Source organism: Tympanuchus pallidicinctus, unplaced genomic scaffold, assembly GCF_026119805.1.
Source record: "Tympanuchus pallidicinctus isolate F22 unplaced genomic scaffold, pur_lepc_1.0 scaffold16, whole genome shotgun sequence".
Taxonomy (NCBI): Eukaryota; Metazoa; Chordata; class Aves; order Galliformes; family Phasianidae; genus Tympanuchus; species Tympanuchus pallidicinctus.
In genome coordinates, this window is record NW_026294679.1 from 18,501,273 (window position 1) to 18,515,212 (window position 13,940).

At 40.0% G+C, this 13,940-nt stretch overlaps 1 protein-coding gene across 2 annotated transcripts in view; it reads right to left on the reverse strand.

The window, feature by feature from the left end:
- The window catches only part of GBF1 (golgi brefeldin A resistant guanine nucleotide exchange factor 1), a 97,725-nt gene that overhangs the window by 37,989 nt on the left and 45,796 nt on the right, over positions 1-13,940 (reverse strand). For both annotated transcript variants that reach the window (XM_052678090.1, XM_052678089.1), the window contains exons 4-6: positions 5,828-5,959; positions 842-960; positions 122-230 (exon numbers count right to left, since the gene is read on the reverse strand). In XM_052678090.1, the coding sequence (XP_052534050.1) occupies positions 122-230; positions 842-960; positions 5,828-5,959 (360 nt within the window). The remainder of the gene's footprint in view (positions 1-121; positions 231-841; positions 961-5,827; positions 5,960-13,940) is intronic.

Sequence of the window (13,940 nt, forward strand, 5' to 3'; positions counted from 1 at the left end):
CACGCTAATATAAAGCTCAGCAGCTTTCCAGGGCTGCGTGTTCCATAATACAAGTAGTTAACCAATACTGAAACAGATCATTGCTTTGGAGTAATTGCAGTGAAAATACACAGAAACTTACCACTGAGTCTCATTTCAAAGCATATGCGGAAACAAGACTGCATGATCTCACACACGGATTCATTGGTGAGGTGGGCTCCCACAGGAGTGAGCAGCAAGGTTCTCAAAACCTGCAAAGTACCGAGCATGTACGTCAGATGGTACCAGTGACTCTTGTATGCATTTCCTAGAAGGAAGGCTGGCTTCCTCAAGGACTCATGGAATTATAAGCAGAAAACCCAAGGGTTTCAGCAGTCATTTCCAACTGACTGCTGTCCTCAAGACACAAACAGATTAGGAGACAAGAACGATCTCCCAATTCAACTCTGAAATTAGAGACCTAACATGCTGCATGTTACCTAAAGTTTAAATTCAGCAACTAGCTATCTATCAATAAGTAAGTAGTCCAAAACACTCAGCCTTTAAGAATAATTTTTCTCAAAATTAAGTTTCTGAGCTCCATATGTTTAATTTATCCCTCACAAACACGGGCCATCCACAAGGTAGGATTATTAACGCCACCGCACGCCACAGAGTGCTTGATTTAACATCGTTTCATTTAATCATTTTCATTTGCAAAAGCTTTTACCGCAGGTATATGACCCATCTGTTTAAAAATAAAGTCTGTTGCTAAGCTCAAATAGAGTCAAAACACCGCTGCCTCCTCCTCATCTCCGTGTAACAGGATATGCCCCACAACAGGCAGCAGCCATTATGGTAATTACCTTTTCTCTGCACTTACCTGTAGGATCTTCATCAAGACAACCTCATCACTGGCATGATCTGTACCCACAAATCGGGCATGAGTGACAGCATCTGCCATGTTCTCCATTCCCTCAGCGGTGCCTTCATGGCTGGGATCTGAGTAACAGAAAAAAAATGTAAGACAGGGAAAAGCCGCCTACAGCCTACCACCTCTGTGGGGAGACATCTACACAGAGATACTTTGCTCTCATCCCGTTCCTGAATTTGCATAACTCAGAGTGAGTTACCCATTCAAGAGAAAATTCACCCCCTACTAAAAGAAAAACTTTTTAATGGGAGATTTCAGCAAGACTTTATCAAGAACCTACTTAAGATTTGAAGAAACACTCAGCCTAACATTTGCAAATGTTTTTACAATTGCAAAAACATATAATCTAACAAAGAAGAGAATTACAATTTAGTTTGTTTCTGGCTCCACATTTTTTAGACATTAACTGCTACAATTACCTCCCATTCCCTACAATGCAACACAATCTGCTGTTCAGTACATTCAGTTCTTCCTTGGGAATGAAGAGAAAACAGATTTTAACACAGGGAACCTCAAATTTACCCCCATGAGGAGAAAATACCAAACAGGTTCCACTAAATTGAGAAGGAAAAATTGTCTCTTGTTCTACATCCCTCCTAAGGAACAAAAGTTGGGGAAGGAATGGACCAGTGGTTTTCCCCAGAGAAAACAACAGACACGATCACAGTTTAGATATCAGAGTTGCAGGCCTCCCGCTTCCATCATTCATCACAGCTCTTTCTCTCTATTTCAGTCTTTTGTAGCTACAAACAATGGTGCAGTTGAGAGAATGTTTAGAACAAGATTGTTGCTAGTAACCGTATCTTGTGCCACATAACAGTGGCTTCAGAAAAGTCGCCTCCAGCTTTGATTTCATTTTCACTTAAACAATACGGCACTGGGCAAGAATCTTGTTACCTTCCTACTTAAACAGTTGTTAGAAAAAAAAGACGACAACCTAAACACTACTTAATACCTCATTAATTGGCAATGGGGCTTCTTGAATTCCAGCAAGAATGAAGCAGACAGAGGAACCAAGTGAGACCTTGTACACTTTGCAGACTCCCTCTTTGACTCCAGTTACATTCACAGTCACAGGCTAAACGCTACGCATTATAGAAAACTGCTCTTATTGTGATCTAAAGAGAGCAGCCTCTACCGGGGAACCTCTATGGGTTCTGAAGGGGTGCAGGATGAGAAACTTCTCGTAGTCACACAGAACTGAAGTCCCACCTGCATACCTAAGAATTCAGTCTGCACAGGAAGAACACTGCTTCTTTCCTATCTCTTATACACCCTTACTGAGAACAGAGCTTGCCTACTGTTGACAAACCTCTGCGTATGCACACAGATTTCGCATAGTTCAGAATGTTTGTCTCCTGATTCGCTACCTAGTCAAGCCTCAGTGACTTACAAGAGGGGTTGTTCTAAGACCACTGGCCATTTTTACCTGCTTCATCAATTAAATGAGGCAGAAATCAGTGGCATTTCAATCCCAGCACTTACAATAGCATCATCACTGTTAAAAAACCTCAGCACTACAGTGGCAAGAAGTTGAGCAAGCATTAGAAGGAAAAAAAAAAAGATGTGCATCAAGAAAAGCTTCCATAGGCAGAACATGCAGAATCACTTCATTGTAAACTCTTCCAGTGGGTGTGAGTTCCCCTAGGTGTAGGGATATATTTCTAATATGTTATGGATATATAGCCTGTGTGTAAAGGCAATGCAAGCAAGTTGTATGTATGCTTTTTTTTAACAGACCTATGACTTTGCTGTTCTAGCCCCTGTGTTCAATACCAGTAAACACACTTCTCCCCCAAAACACATCATGCCTGACTACTTCATTCCTGGTTCCCTGGAACAGCTCTACAAATTCAGGTCAATTTATAAAGCCTCTTGAGTTCAATTAAAAGCACAGATACTTCCACTTTGCAGAAACAAGACAGAGAAAAGCTCAACATGCTTCTTTGTTCCCTGATGAGAAAACAGAACGAAAAGATGCATTAAGGTGTGCTCAGAATCAATAATACAAGAAGTTTATGCGAAGTAAGACACCCATTTGAAAACTACAATGCAAAAGACCCCATATAGACTTAGATTTCATATGGGGTATACTTCCACAAGTAGGGAAAACAAAAAGCAGAAAATTCAGGCTCTGACGGTTAACATCAGGGAAATCCAGATATGTGCTCAGCAAGACCTTTAATGTAACTGAAACTAATCACTGAGGAGACAGAGAAGGCAGAGGGGAGAACAAACTTCAAGCTCCCCAAGCAGCAAGTCCTATTGCTGGAATCCAAGCAACAGCTACTCGCCCTCAGATCTATAGTCCTCAGGTATGTCAGGGAAAGTTAACTTTAGAAATGGAGCCAAAAGCTGCTGTGGACACACTAATAATAACAACACAAGTACAAACCTTTTCTGTAGAAAATACAACAAATAAAATTCTGAAATTCAGCCACTAGTCTTCCTACAGGTCATATTTGAGCTCATCAAAAAGGCTGGTCACTATCTGCAGCACAGAACTGCTGAGTAAGGAAATAACTAATCCAAGGGATTCAATCAATACTGTACTGTATTGTCAAAAAGTTTTCTTGTGATTTAAAAGCTTCTATACCATTTATTGAATGTAAGACATCAGTAATGTAAAACAGCAGTACTTACTACAGAGTAGAGGCTGACCTCAGTAATGCTAGCTGTTCCTTTTGAAACACATGCATAGTTACTATAAAGTCATTCAATCTAACTCAACTGCTGACTGCATGCTATACCACCAGTAAATTGTTGCATTCAACAAATTCAGAATAGATCTTTGCATTTCAGACTAACAGACATGCAAAACCTAGAAGGCTACTCCATAATTATTCTTACTTTTAACTATTTTTAAAACATGCTTCTCAGCAATACTGGCCTGGAAAGCGGACAGATAACCATCTGGTGACATGTGACACAATAAGAAAAACAGTGAAACAGCACACGGATTAGCCATGAAATGTTTTGGAAACGGGAAAAGAAAGAAGCTTTAAACAAAGATAACCTATCAAAGGAGTTTGGCCTTTTCACTGCCAACTGCTTTTAGGCTCACTATGTGGAGCAAAAGCCATCCACTCAAAACAGACACAGCTAATGACACTCTAGGAAATAGTTCTGTTTTCACCAATCAATTATTCAGCATCAGAAAGCATCATAAATATCAGCTACACTGAATTTTCCTGACTGTAGTTGTGCTGGAGTTGTTTCTTCCTTATTCAGTACAGTTCAAAACAGGTGCATACATTAAGGACAGCTCTAAGCTGTGTTTGGGCTTTAGACAATCTTTAGACTACTTTTAGTCTTATGTTACAAAGAGAAACGTAAGACCAAAAAGCATTAATTTAACAACACAACCCTAGCCAGATGTTCAGGCAGTACCACTAATCCCAGCCTCACTGGTATCTGGAACAGCACAAAGGACAAGGACACTGTGAATGACACCTAAAGCAGGAACCAAGGTCTTCATTCACAAGCCCAGTGCCACAACAAAAGCCAGGCAGAAGGTCTTTCCTATTGTCTACTACAGCTCATGCACTGCTACAGAGACACACTCTTCCCAGAGTAACCTAATAAATACTCAAAATAACAAGTATTCAAAAGATACAGATTCTTAACCACTCTTTCCTGTTTCTGCCTCAAGTCAAGTATGTGTAACCAGCTGAGCATGCAGACATTTGTCATTTGACATGTGATATCAACCTGATGTCCCAACACCATCCAGATCACATCCAATCTAAAATATTTACATTACTGCTTAGGCCTTCAGAAAGATGTATTTCACAGGCTTATTTACTAAGATTCCTTTATTGTTCTACAAAGTGACATCAATACCTCATCATTTTGGTCATTTCTTGCCACTTAATTATACCCAACATGGCCGACTAACTCAAGCCTTGATGCCACTAAATCTAGTTAATAAATTCCTGCAAGATCCACCTTTCCTCATACTTATTACAGAGAACAAAATACTTAAAAGAGGAGAGGAAAAAAATTCAAACGTGTTCTTAAAACATAAGGGAACAAAAGAACCAAGAGAACTGGACTTGAGGGGCAGGAGGAAGTGGTAAGAGATTTGAGACTATGCATCAACAACCATTATAGATTGCAAATTCTGTAATTCACACAGGTACGACCAGAAGGTACTAACAGAATTTACAGAGAAAAGTCAAGCATGGCTCGTAGCAGAATGACACACTAAAGGCAAAGAGAAAGCAAGTTAATGAGTTGCTACAAGCCAGCTGAGACACAGCAACTGACTACACATGCATGTTATTAGCTTTTCAGAAACATCAAGAAAGATGCACACATCCCAAAGACCATGGAAAAATAAAGTGACTGTATTTTACTTCATACTGGGACAAAGAGTATACGTAAGAACCACTAACTCATACACTCAAGTCTGACTGAGGTAATGGCAAGACTCTCTTTGCCACAACGCTTACAGCAACTTAAGAGTGCTGGTATGCCATTGGACAGGGTCCTGGACTGGGCAAAAACATCCTCACTCTAGAGCAGAAATGTTAGTCCACAAAATTAAAACTCTTCTCTGCTTATGTGCATGGTAACATTACAGTCCCTGGTGATGTTTTCTCAAGCATGATCCTTTTACTCAGATTGCATCTAAAAGTCTGAATTGCACTTGATAAATACCAAAGCTCAGCAGTGTGCTGTAAGCAGGTCTGCGTCAGGGCAGATCAGAAGCCATGGCTTTTTTTCCAGCCTTTATTACTGTAGTGCCATGAAAGATCAGCAGGAATAATAATGGGAAACTGCAGATGCATATTTCCCCAGTATTAACACCAATTTTCCTCTTCCTCCCATTTCCTCATTAAGACTGCAAACACAAATCCTGGCCAAAAGCACATGGCAAGGAGATGCATCTGGCTGGCATTTTGGTAAACCCCAGGAAGCCACGTTACATACCTATCAGTGCGTATGAGAGGAACTTATTCACAGAGGTGAGGGCCAATCCAGTTATAGGACCTGTAGTGTCTTCAGAACGGATCACTTCCAGGAAAGGCCGAAGAAAGACGTTGGGTTCAATTTCAGATAGCTCTATTAAAATAAAAATAATAATTAAAAAAAGACATTACACTTAACTCCTTAGGTTTCATTCTGATTTCTTCTTACAGATCTACAGCAAACCTAATCTATGAGGAACGAAGCTTGCAAAAGCTTTGTTTCAGAAGACTGGAAGGTCAGTCTTTGTAATGTCATATATTTCTAAAAGCAATGGTTTGGGAAGCCATTTCTTTCACAAACTGAATGATCTTCTGGACAGTTTTTTGGAGCCTTCTAAAACAAATCTAACTGTAAGAACATTCTGCAAACACAGAGGCAGTGCTACCTAATTTACATTTTAATTAATTGGCAGATATGGTTGCATTTTTCTAGTAGCTCCAATCACGTGCATTATGTAGAACCTATTCCACCTTCTGCCACTTTTGTAACATTCTACTATACATACTAACCACATGCAAAATATAAGATCAGGATGGATCTCTTGCAACAATTTTCCCAAATAAAAATTGCTTTTCTGTAACACAGGATGCTTTCTTGGTGAAGACAAAAAAAAAAAAAAAAGACAAACAAACAAACAACAACTAGAGTAAGTGGAAAAAATGACAACGCAAGGGACGAATATAGGATGAGTCCTGAGGAGGACCTAGGAAAAAAAAGCATTCAGAAGGAGGTGAAGTCAACCACAATACAGCCATTACAGAGGCAAAGAAGAGAGTATTGAAAGTGATGCAGGTAATCTTGAGGCCAGAATTTATGCAGTACAGATCTATTCAAGTACAAACACTTGGCTCAACTTGCTGAAATCTGCATTTCATTCCCAATAAAAAAGTTATCAAGTCTAATGGCTCACAATGTCAGAAACACTGGCTTTTACATTTTCAATGATACGGTATTTCAGTTAGGTGTCATAAGAGCTTCTCTGGTACTGGGAAGAAAAGGCCTACAATTCTTGAATCGGTACAAGAGAAAGAATGTGCAATTCCTGAATCTTGAAGTAAGTTACTGGTTTTATACTTGCCAACACAACCCAATAATTTTATCTGAAAAAAAAAAAAAGCATGTATAAATTATCTCAGAATCAGGAAGATTTAAGTTCTCTTTTATCACATTTCCTATTCTTTAAGTATCAAGGTAAAAAGCAAACAGAAAGCATCTCAACAAAGACCTTTGAAAAAAATATTGTGAGGAAGCAAAGGAGAAAGAACAAAAGTTTTGTTGATGTTTTTGCTGTTGCTATTTTTTTTTTTCTGCTTTAAAGTGTGCTCTCCACAGACTTAAAAATGCAATAGTTTTGCAATTAACTGAAACAAAACTGCAATTAAAAGAAGGAACCTCAACCCCTTACCTTCCAGCTACTAGTTCAACTCAGGCCAACACTATTAACTTCTGAGAGGTTAAGAGGAATGTGATGATTCACTCTTTTTGGCTTAAGGACAACTCCCCCAACTCGTCAGATAATGTTCTGGTGTGGCATTACAATTGTGTCCCCTCCCGACAGCTCACAGAAATGCAGAGCATCATAACACATTCTTTCATCAATATTTAAGTGTGCTTTGCAGAGTGCTTGTCTGTGGTTACAAGCATTTGGAACATCAAATATAACAAGACAGTAGGGACCAACACTCGAACTCAGCCTTCCTTCCCCAAAGCAGATCCTTTCCATAGGGATTCTATTTTTTTCTTTCAGTTGGAGTCGTATGAAAGACAAGATGGAGGTAAATCTTGTGAACTGGCTGAAGACCAGATTCCCCTGTAGTTAAACAGGAAGTCTCCTCTTCCATAAAGATCACAAAATGGTTTGCCATAATTAGGGTATAACTTTAACACATGCTGTTGATTACACAGCAGCTCTGGCCAGCTTCCCTGACACTCAGGGACACCAGTTTTTATGGTAACACAGCATTTTACATTAAGCTCTCTGAAACAGATTGCGTATGCTGGAAAACTGTTTCAGACTGGATAGCTGCTGCTGTGTCATCAAAAAAATATCAAAAATATAATACATGCGAAGAGAGTATTTGTAGTGCAAGATTTACCCACCAAAGAACTACTCAGAGCTCTAAATGTCAGTGAAATGCCAATCACATCGTTAAAACTTTGCAAAAGTTTTATTTAGTAACACTTCTCGTAACACTTTGGTAATGAAGGAACGTGCTCATTAAAATAAATTCTTCTATTCATAAGTTAAGACTACATGAAAGAGAAGCTTACAGGCATCTAAAGAGAACCTGCTAGATCACATGAAGTCTGCAGCTTTCTTAGCCATCTAACTTTGAAAGCAATGCACAGCTCTCCTGAGTAAATACATATGCAAACAAATAAATTGAGAGATTTTCAGGAAGGGCAGTAAAATAATGGTAATTTTTATAATTCCTTTCCCAATTACTGAATGCTTGGAATTACGTACTTGAACTTTCATAAAAATTTTCCAAAAAAGCAGCTCTGATTTCTCGTCGCATTGATTCTTGCAATGTCAGAACCTGGCAGAGCAAGTGAGGAAACCACAGCCACTGAGAGCTTTGAGAAGTGCTGATAGAGATGCTTCTCCAAATATACTTTTCAGCAAGAGATATTTCGCAGTGTTTGAATTAGAAAACATGGGATGCTACTCTGCTTAGATAACTATATTCAACTGCAAAACAAAAAAAAACCTACAAGCCTGACCTCAGCCTAAGATACTACCAGAGGTAAAAATGAACTAGCGTACACAGAGACCCAAGCTTCGTTAGAGACTCCTACAGACAGCCTTCCTTGTCCATCCACACCCAGCTAGAGAAAACAATATTAAAACAAAATCTAGTCTTTTATGAAGAGCCCAGACTGTTTTAAGGACCAGAAGGAAAGCCCATCCCATTCTTTTAACATATGATCCCTGTGCACCTTCACTGAAATTTCAGGGAAGCCAGCAGAGACCAGCACCAAGACAGTGCCCCAAAATGCTCGCTAACCCAAAGTACTGTGTGGAGATCAAAAAGCAGGGGAGGAATACCTTAAGCAGCTTATCAGAAAGCCAACTCCAGGCTGGCAATTTTAATATGAGGACAGAATTCCTCAAAGATCACAGAGCTTCCCCTCCCTCAACCTATGGATTATTTGCGCTTAGGCACACATGTCTATAAAGATATTTAAACAACTAATTCATGTTTAAGCACCTAGCTCCCATCCCAGCAATCCCACCCAGCCATCCGGGCACTTCAGCAAACAAGCATCGGCAGACCTCTGGCGCTGCTCGCTCCTGAAGCTCAAGAGCAGGTCCCTCTTGGAAAAGGTTTCTTATTGTTAGCACACTGTTGGCACATTCCTGATCTAAAATGCTCACACAGGCTGCTTTCTCTGGCAGTTAAACTCTTCACTCATGAATGACTCTTATCAGGATCGGCTATGCGTTCCGAATCAGAGTAAGTGAACGAGAAAAAATTGTTTATGACAAGTTATTTCAACATCATTTGTCCCCAGGACAGGCAACTGCAACTCAAACCGCATGACCTAGACTTCTCTTAGGCAGCAGCTGTTGGCCTTTGACGCCCAGCCTTCAGAAAGGCTGTTTGAATTTTATCCCACGCACCCCTCCAAAGCAGACGCGCTCAGACAAGAACGATGCTTAAGCGTTGCTTATGCACTGTGCTACACAACGAGCAGGCATTCTACTTCCTTCTCAAGATGAGAAAAAGACAAAAATAACACTAGCAGAAGAGAAGTCCAGCAATTCAGGACTTCTGTCTAGAAGTGTACCGAATTATGCCACCGAAAAGTGAGGCACCAGCAAGAATGCCATGGCTCACCATCAAAAGCACTTTCTGCAGACCCTTCTGGTCTGACACTCTATGAAGCTTATTCTTGGTTCACCTACTAACCACCAAAACTTTTTGCCTTTTTAGACAAGGTGAGAAATTACCGCGTTCTCTCTAAGCAGGCTAAAGGAGGAAGTACAGTTTCAAGTACAAAGGACAATGTTGTATTTGCCTTTTAAAACCATGGGAAAGCAATCAGTAGCCATGCTTCTCAGACTTTCAAAAGCATTTCTAAGGTCTGACTTCTGGACTAACTAGCAGCTTATTCTCCCTCAGATACAGATGTAGGATCACAGAGTAAGGACCAACTCCTTTGACTGAGCCCTATGACTATCCATTAGTTCATTTAGAAATTACCAACTCTATCAAACAAAATACTGTAACTCATTCCTCCCTAAAAATCTTCATGGCTTGAATTTGCTGCACACAGAGTAAGTTAGGCAGCAGCCACAGAACAACATATGCAAATCGGTTCTGGTTCCCTTGGCAAAACTACAACTTCATCAGCTCTGCTCTGATGAATGGTGGATGCACATGTTTCACCACTCAGAAAACAGATTCTGCAGACTGACTTGTTACACATGCCATTCTGCACCTGCAGCGAAAGGCATGCTCTGATTTCTTCCAGCTAGGAAGTTTTGTCCAATAGCTTATTCCAGTTAACGTTCATAAACTGGCCCTTAGTTAATATCAGTAAAAAATAGCGGTAAAAAAAAAAGACTAATTGACATTAATTTGTTCCTGGCCATATGCTCCCATTCTCACAGTCTTGGTATACAGACAGGGTTTCAAGTGAAAAGACATTTCAACCTTCCAATCAGAGCTTTTGTTGTTTTGGTCTAGACCAGCCCTATCACGCAACTTAAACACAATGTTTAAATTAGGATGAAGCACATAGTTTTCTATGGAATTTCTCATTGCAAACAAAATGGATCACTACATGCACAGCCAGAACTAGCAGCTAATATGATTTAAGAAATTTATAGTCCCACTTCTGAAAATAGTGATGGCAGAGTCTATTCAGTTTTATGTATCAGAAGAGGTCATCTGACATCCTACAGAAACCCCAAAAACATCGTTGCCTCAATCTAAGCTCTTAATACACAGAGAGAACTGGGTTCTGCACCTGCCCAGGCGGACAGCTCGGAGGAAGCTGAGGAGCTAAGAGCTTGGTCCTCATTCTCCAGCTACCCAAGCACTCCAGGCTGCTTTGAAAGACAGCGGGGATTGCACCTTGCAACATACTAACCCACCACGGGGACTTGTATCAGCTTATATCTCTGAAAGCAATACTTCGCAGCAGTGTTACCACAAGTTCTATTTATAACAGAAGAAAATAATAGATACAAAATTAAAAGATATTCAAGCCAATGGCAGAGAATTAACTGTTCTTTTTAGTATGCCTGTGAAATACACTCTTCAAATCTAATTCTCTGTGAATTAAAGTGGTCACCCAGGACCACCACATCAAGAGGAAACAGTGCCATTCACAGCCACACGTGAATGCAAAGCTAGAATTACAAATGCAGTTTGACAGGGGGAACCCTGAGCTGCCAAGTCTGTTCTGTTTGCCTAATTTCATTACAATGGCACAAATGCTTTCATTTGTCACACTCCAGCTTCATGTGTTTATCTCCCTTTCATTAAACATGACTTTAACAAATGACTACTCCATAGTGCCAAGATCTCAAGAGCCCCCCAGAATTGAGATTTTGTTTTTCAGAAGGGTGACAATGCATACTGCGCTTTTGGCAGTCTTGATATCCTCTCGTCAGAGTGGCATAAACTCAACTGAAATGCTGTCTCCTATAGGAATTACTTACCTCTACCAACAACAAAGCAGGAGCACTGACAGTCCCAGCAGTGTTAGCCATCAGTTATCAGGGTTTTTAACTGAAGCCATAATCCAAATTCAGCTGTTCTGACCACCCATTACAAGTTCCTGGGCAATTTTTCATAGCAGGTACTTGCTCTGGTATCCTCAGCCAAAATTACACAGCAAACTCCAACTGTGCTGCCAGTGTTAGTTCAAGTGCTTTTTACCCAGCCATAGTATTCTGCTCCAGAGGGAGATACACTTTTGTGATATTCTGAAAAGCAGCAGCTCACTTCACAGTGAAAACAAGTGTCATCAGTAGGAAGTCACAGGAATCACAGCGTGCAAACATTTGTGGTTTCTACCCAGATAAAGTCTAGAAACAAAAAAGATTTGGGATGATTTCTGAGCCCACCACAACAACTCAGTTTTCTTGGAATTTTTAATACCAGTCACACAGACACATTCCTGCATGCAGAATTGAAGTTGTTGAAGCAGAGGTTTATTTCAAAAGTTGAAATTGGAAGAATTTGTTTAATTCTGCTCTCATTTCTTAGCACTCTGGAGACAGCTGAAATTGCCCAAACTGTTGATTTTTTTTTCCTGAATGGCAGTTGACACATATTCAAGGTACGAACTGCACAGTAATTTGGCACAGAGGTTGAAGGCCACTAGTAGAAGGCCTTGCTATGAATCCCAGAATGTTTCCTCTCACCCTGTGACCTGAATAGCTCAAGAAGAACCCCAACTGTTCTGATGAAAGGTAACAAATCAATTATCTCACCCTACACAGTAAAAACCTATTGTTTCCATACTGGTCTTCCACAAGGGTGCTTAGAGCCACTGTCAACAGTAGCACTCACCTGCCTCTTAGAGTAATTTCAATGCTAATCCAGGCTTGTTTTCTAGAAACTTTTCCTCTTACCTCATACTGGAAGATAGGCACCACGCCAACACCTGATTACATGAGCACACTGCAGAGAAAGATTAGATCAAGATCCACGGTTTGGAAAGCCACATGCAAATTCAACAAAAACTGACTCGAGTTCCTATGCCTTTCTGATGGGCCTTCCCCAAGGGTACAAGTTACTCAAGACAAAGCTCTGAACAACTTCCAGATGAGAAAAGTCATCCTTCACATATGCCTATAAGTAAAAGGTCCTTCAGTAAACTACATCTCAGTTAATTTCACAGGTAACTGAAAGTGCAACTTTTTTTAATAGAAAAAATATGCCATAGCAGTAGAATGAAAGGCCAAGGAAAAAAAAAAACAAACTATAGCTTTTAAGAAGACTTACACTCACTGCAAGAGTTTTTGGTATAACATTTTTGGTAAAAGACAGTACTGAAGCACCGGTAACTTGCCAGATGTCTGTAAAGGAACACCACAGTGCTCACAGCAGTTTTTGGAATCTGGAAAATATGCTAATCCCTACACAAAGATCCTCATTTCTTCTAATAGGCTCAGCATAGCAATAGCTGCTGGTAAATAGCAAAGCTCTTCAGCTGGTAACTGAAGAAAGTGTCAGCTGCACGGCGTCTTCTATCCCTGAGCCATGTGGAAGAACAGAACCACAGCTGGAGATGACCAACACACACTCCTCCAGCTTCACTCATGGACCTGTGTACTTCACTGTCCTGGCAGGAGGTTTGAAAAGCTACTTTTACAAGCAGATTATACTGCAGTTAAAAGAACCGTGACAGTACGTGTGTGGATGAGATGCAAGCGTTATTTCACAATTCAGTAGGATCAGCAAAGATGCAATAAAGCAGCAGCATCCATTTATTTATAATTCACTTAATTTGTTGCCAACATCTGGTGTCCTTACACACTGCTGACATGGAAGCAACCATGTTTCTGGACTTGCACCTAGCTGAATTTTTTGAATCAAATATATCATGAAGAACCAATTTAAGGTTTTAAGACTCCATCACTGTTCACCTTTTTAAGCACAAAAATAAACAAATCATTATTCTATTGCTAAATAAAAGTCAAGGATTCTGACAAAGTCAAGCATTCTGACAGAGGTCAATGCACTGCATAAGAAACACCATCTTCCAGTATAGGAAACAACCATCTTTACTACTGCTTCTAGAATCCAAGTTACTGAGCCTAGTCCATAGTAGTTACCTGTTAGCTGTTTACACAGATCTCAGACAAAGAACTTCCTCCTCCTTACTGCAAAAAACACAGTCAGTATTCACCACACTAATAAGCAGCACCCATTACTGAATTGCAAAGAAAAAGTATTTAACTTACAAAATCTGCAAGAAAAACCTTTATAGCTTAATGAAAGCACATCCCTGAAATGCTGGTAGGCTTCACCTTTTATCTCTGTTGAGAGCCAGAAGAAATTATTCCAGAAGATTTCTTACAAAAAAATCAACACACAGAACACACACCAGC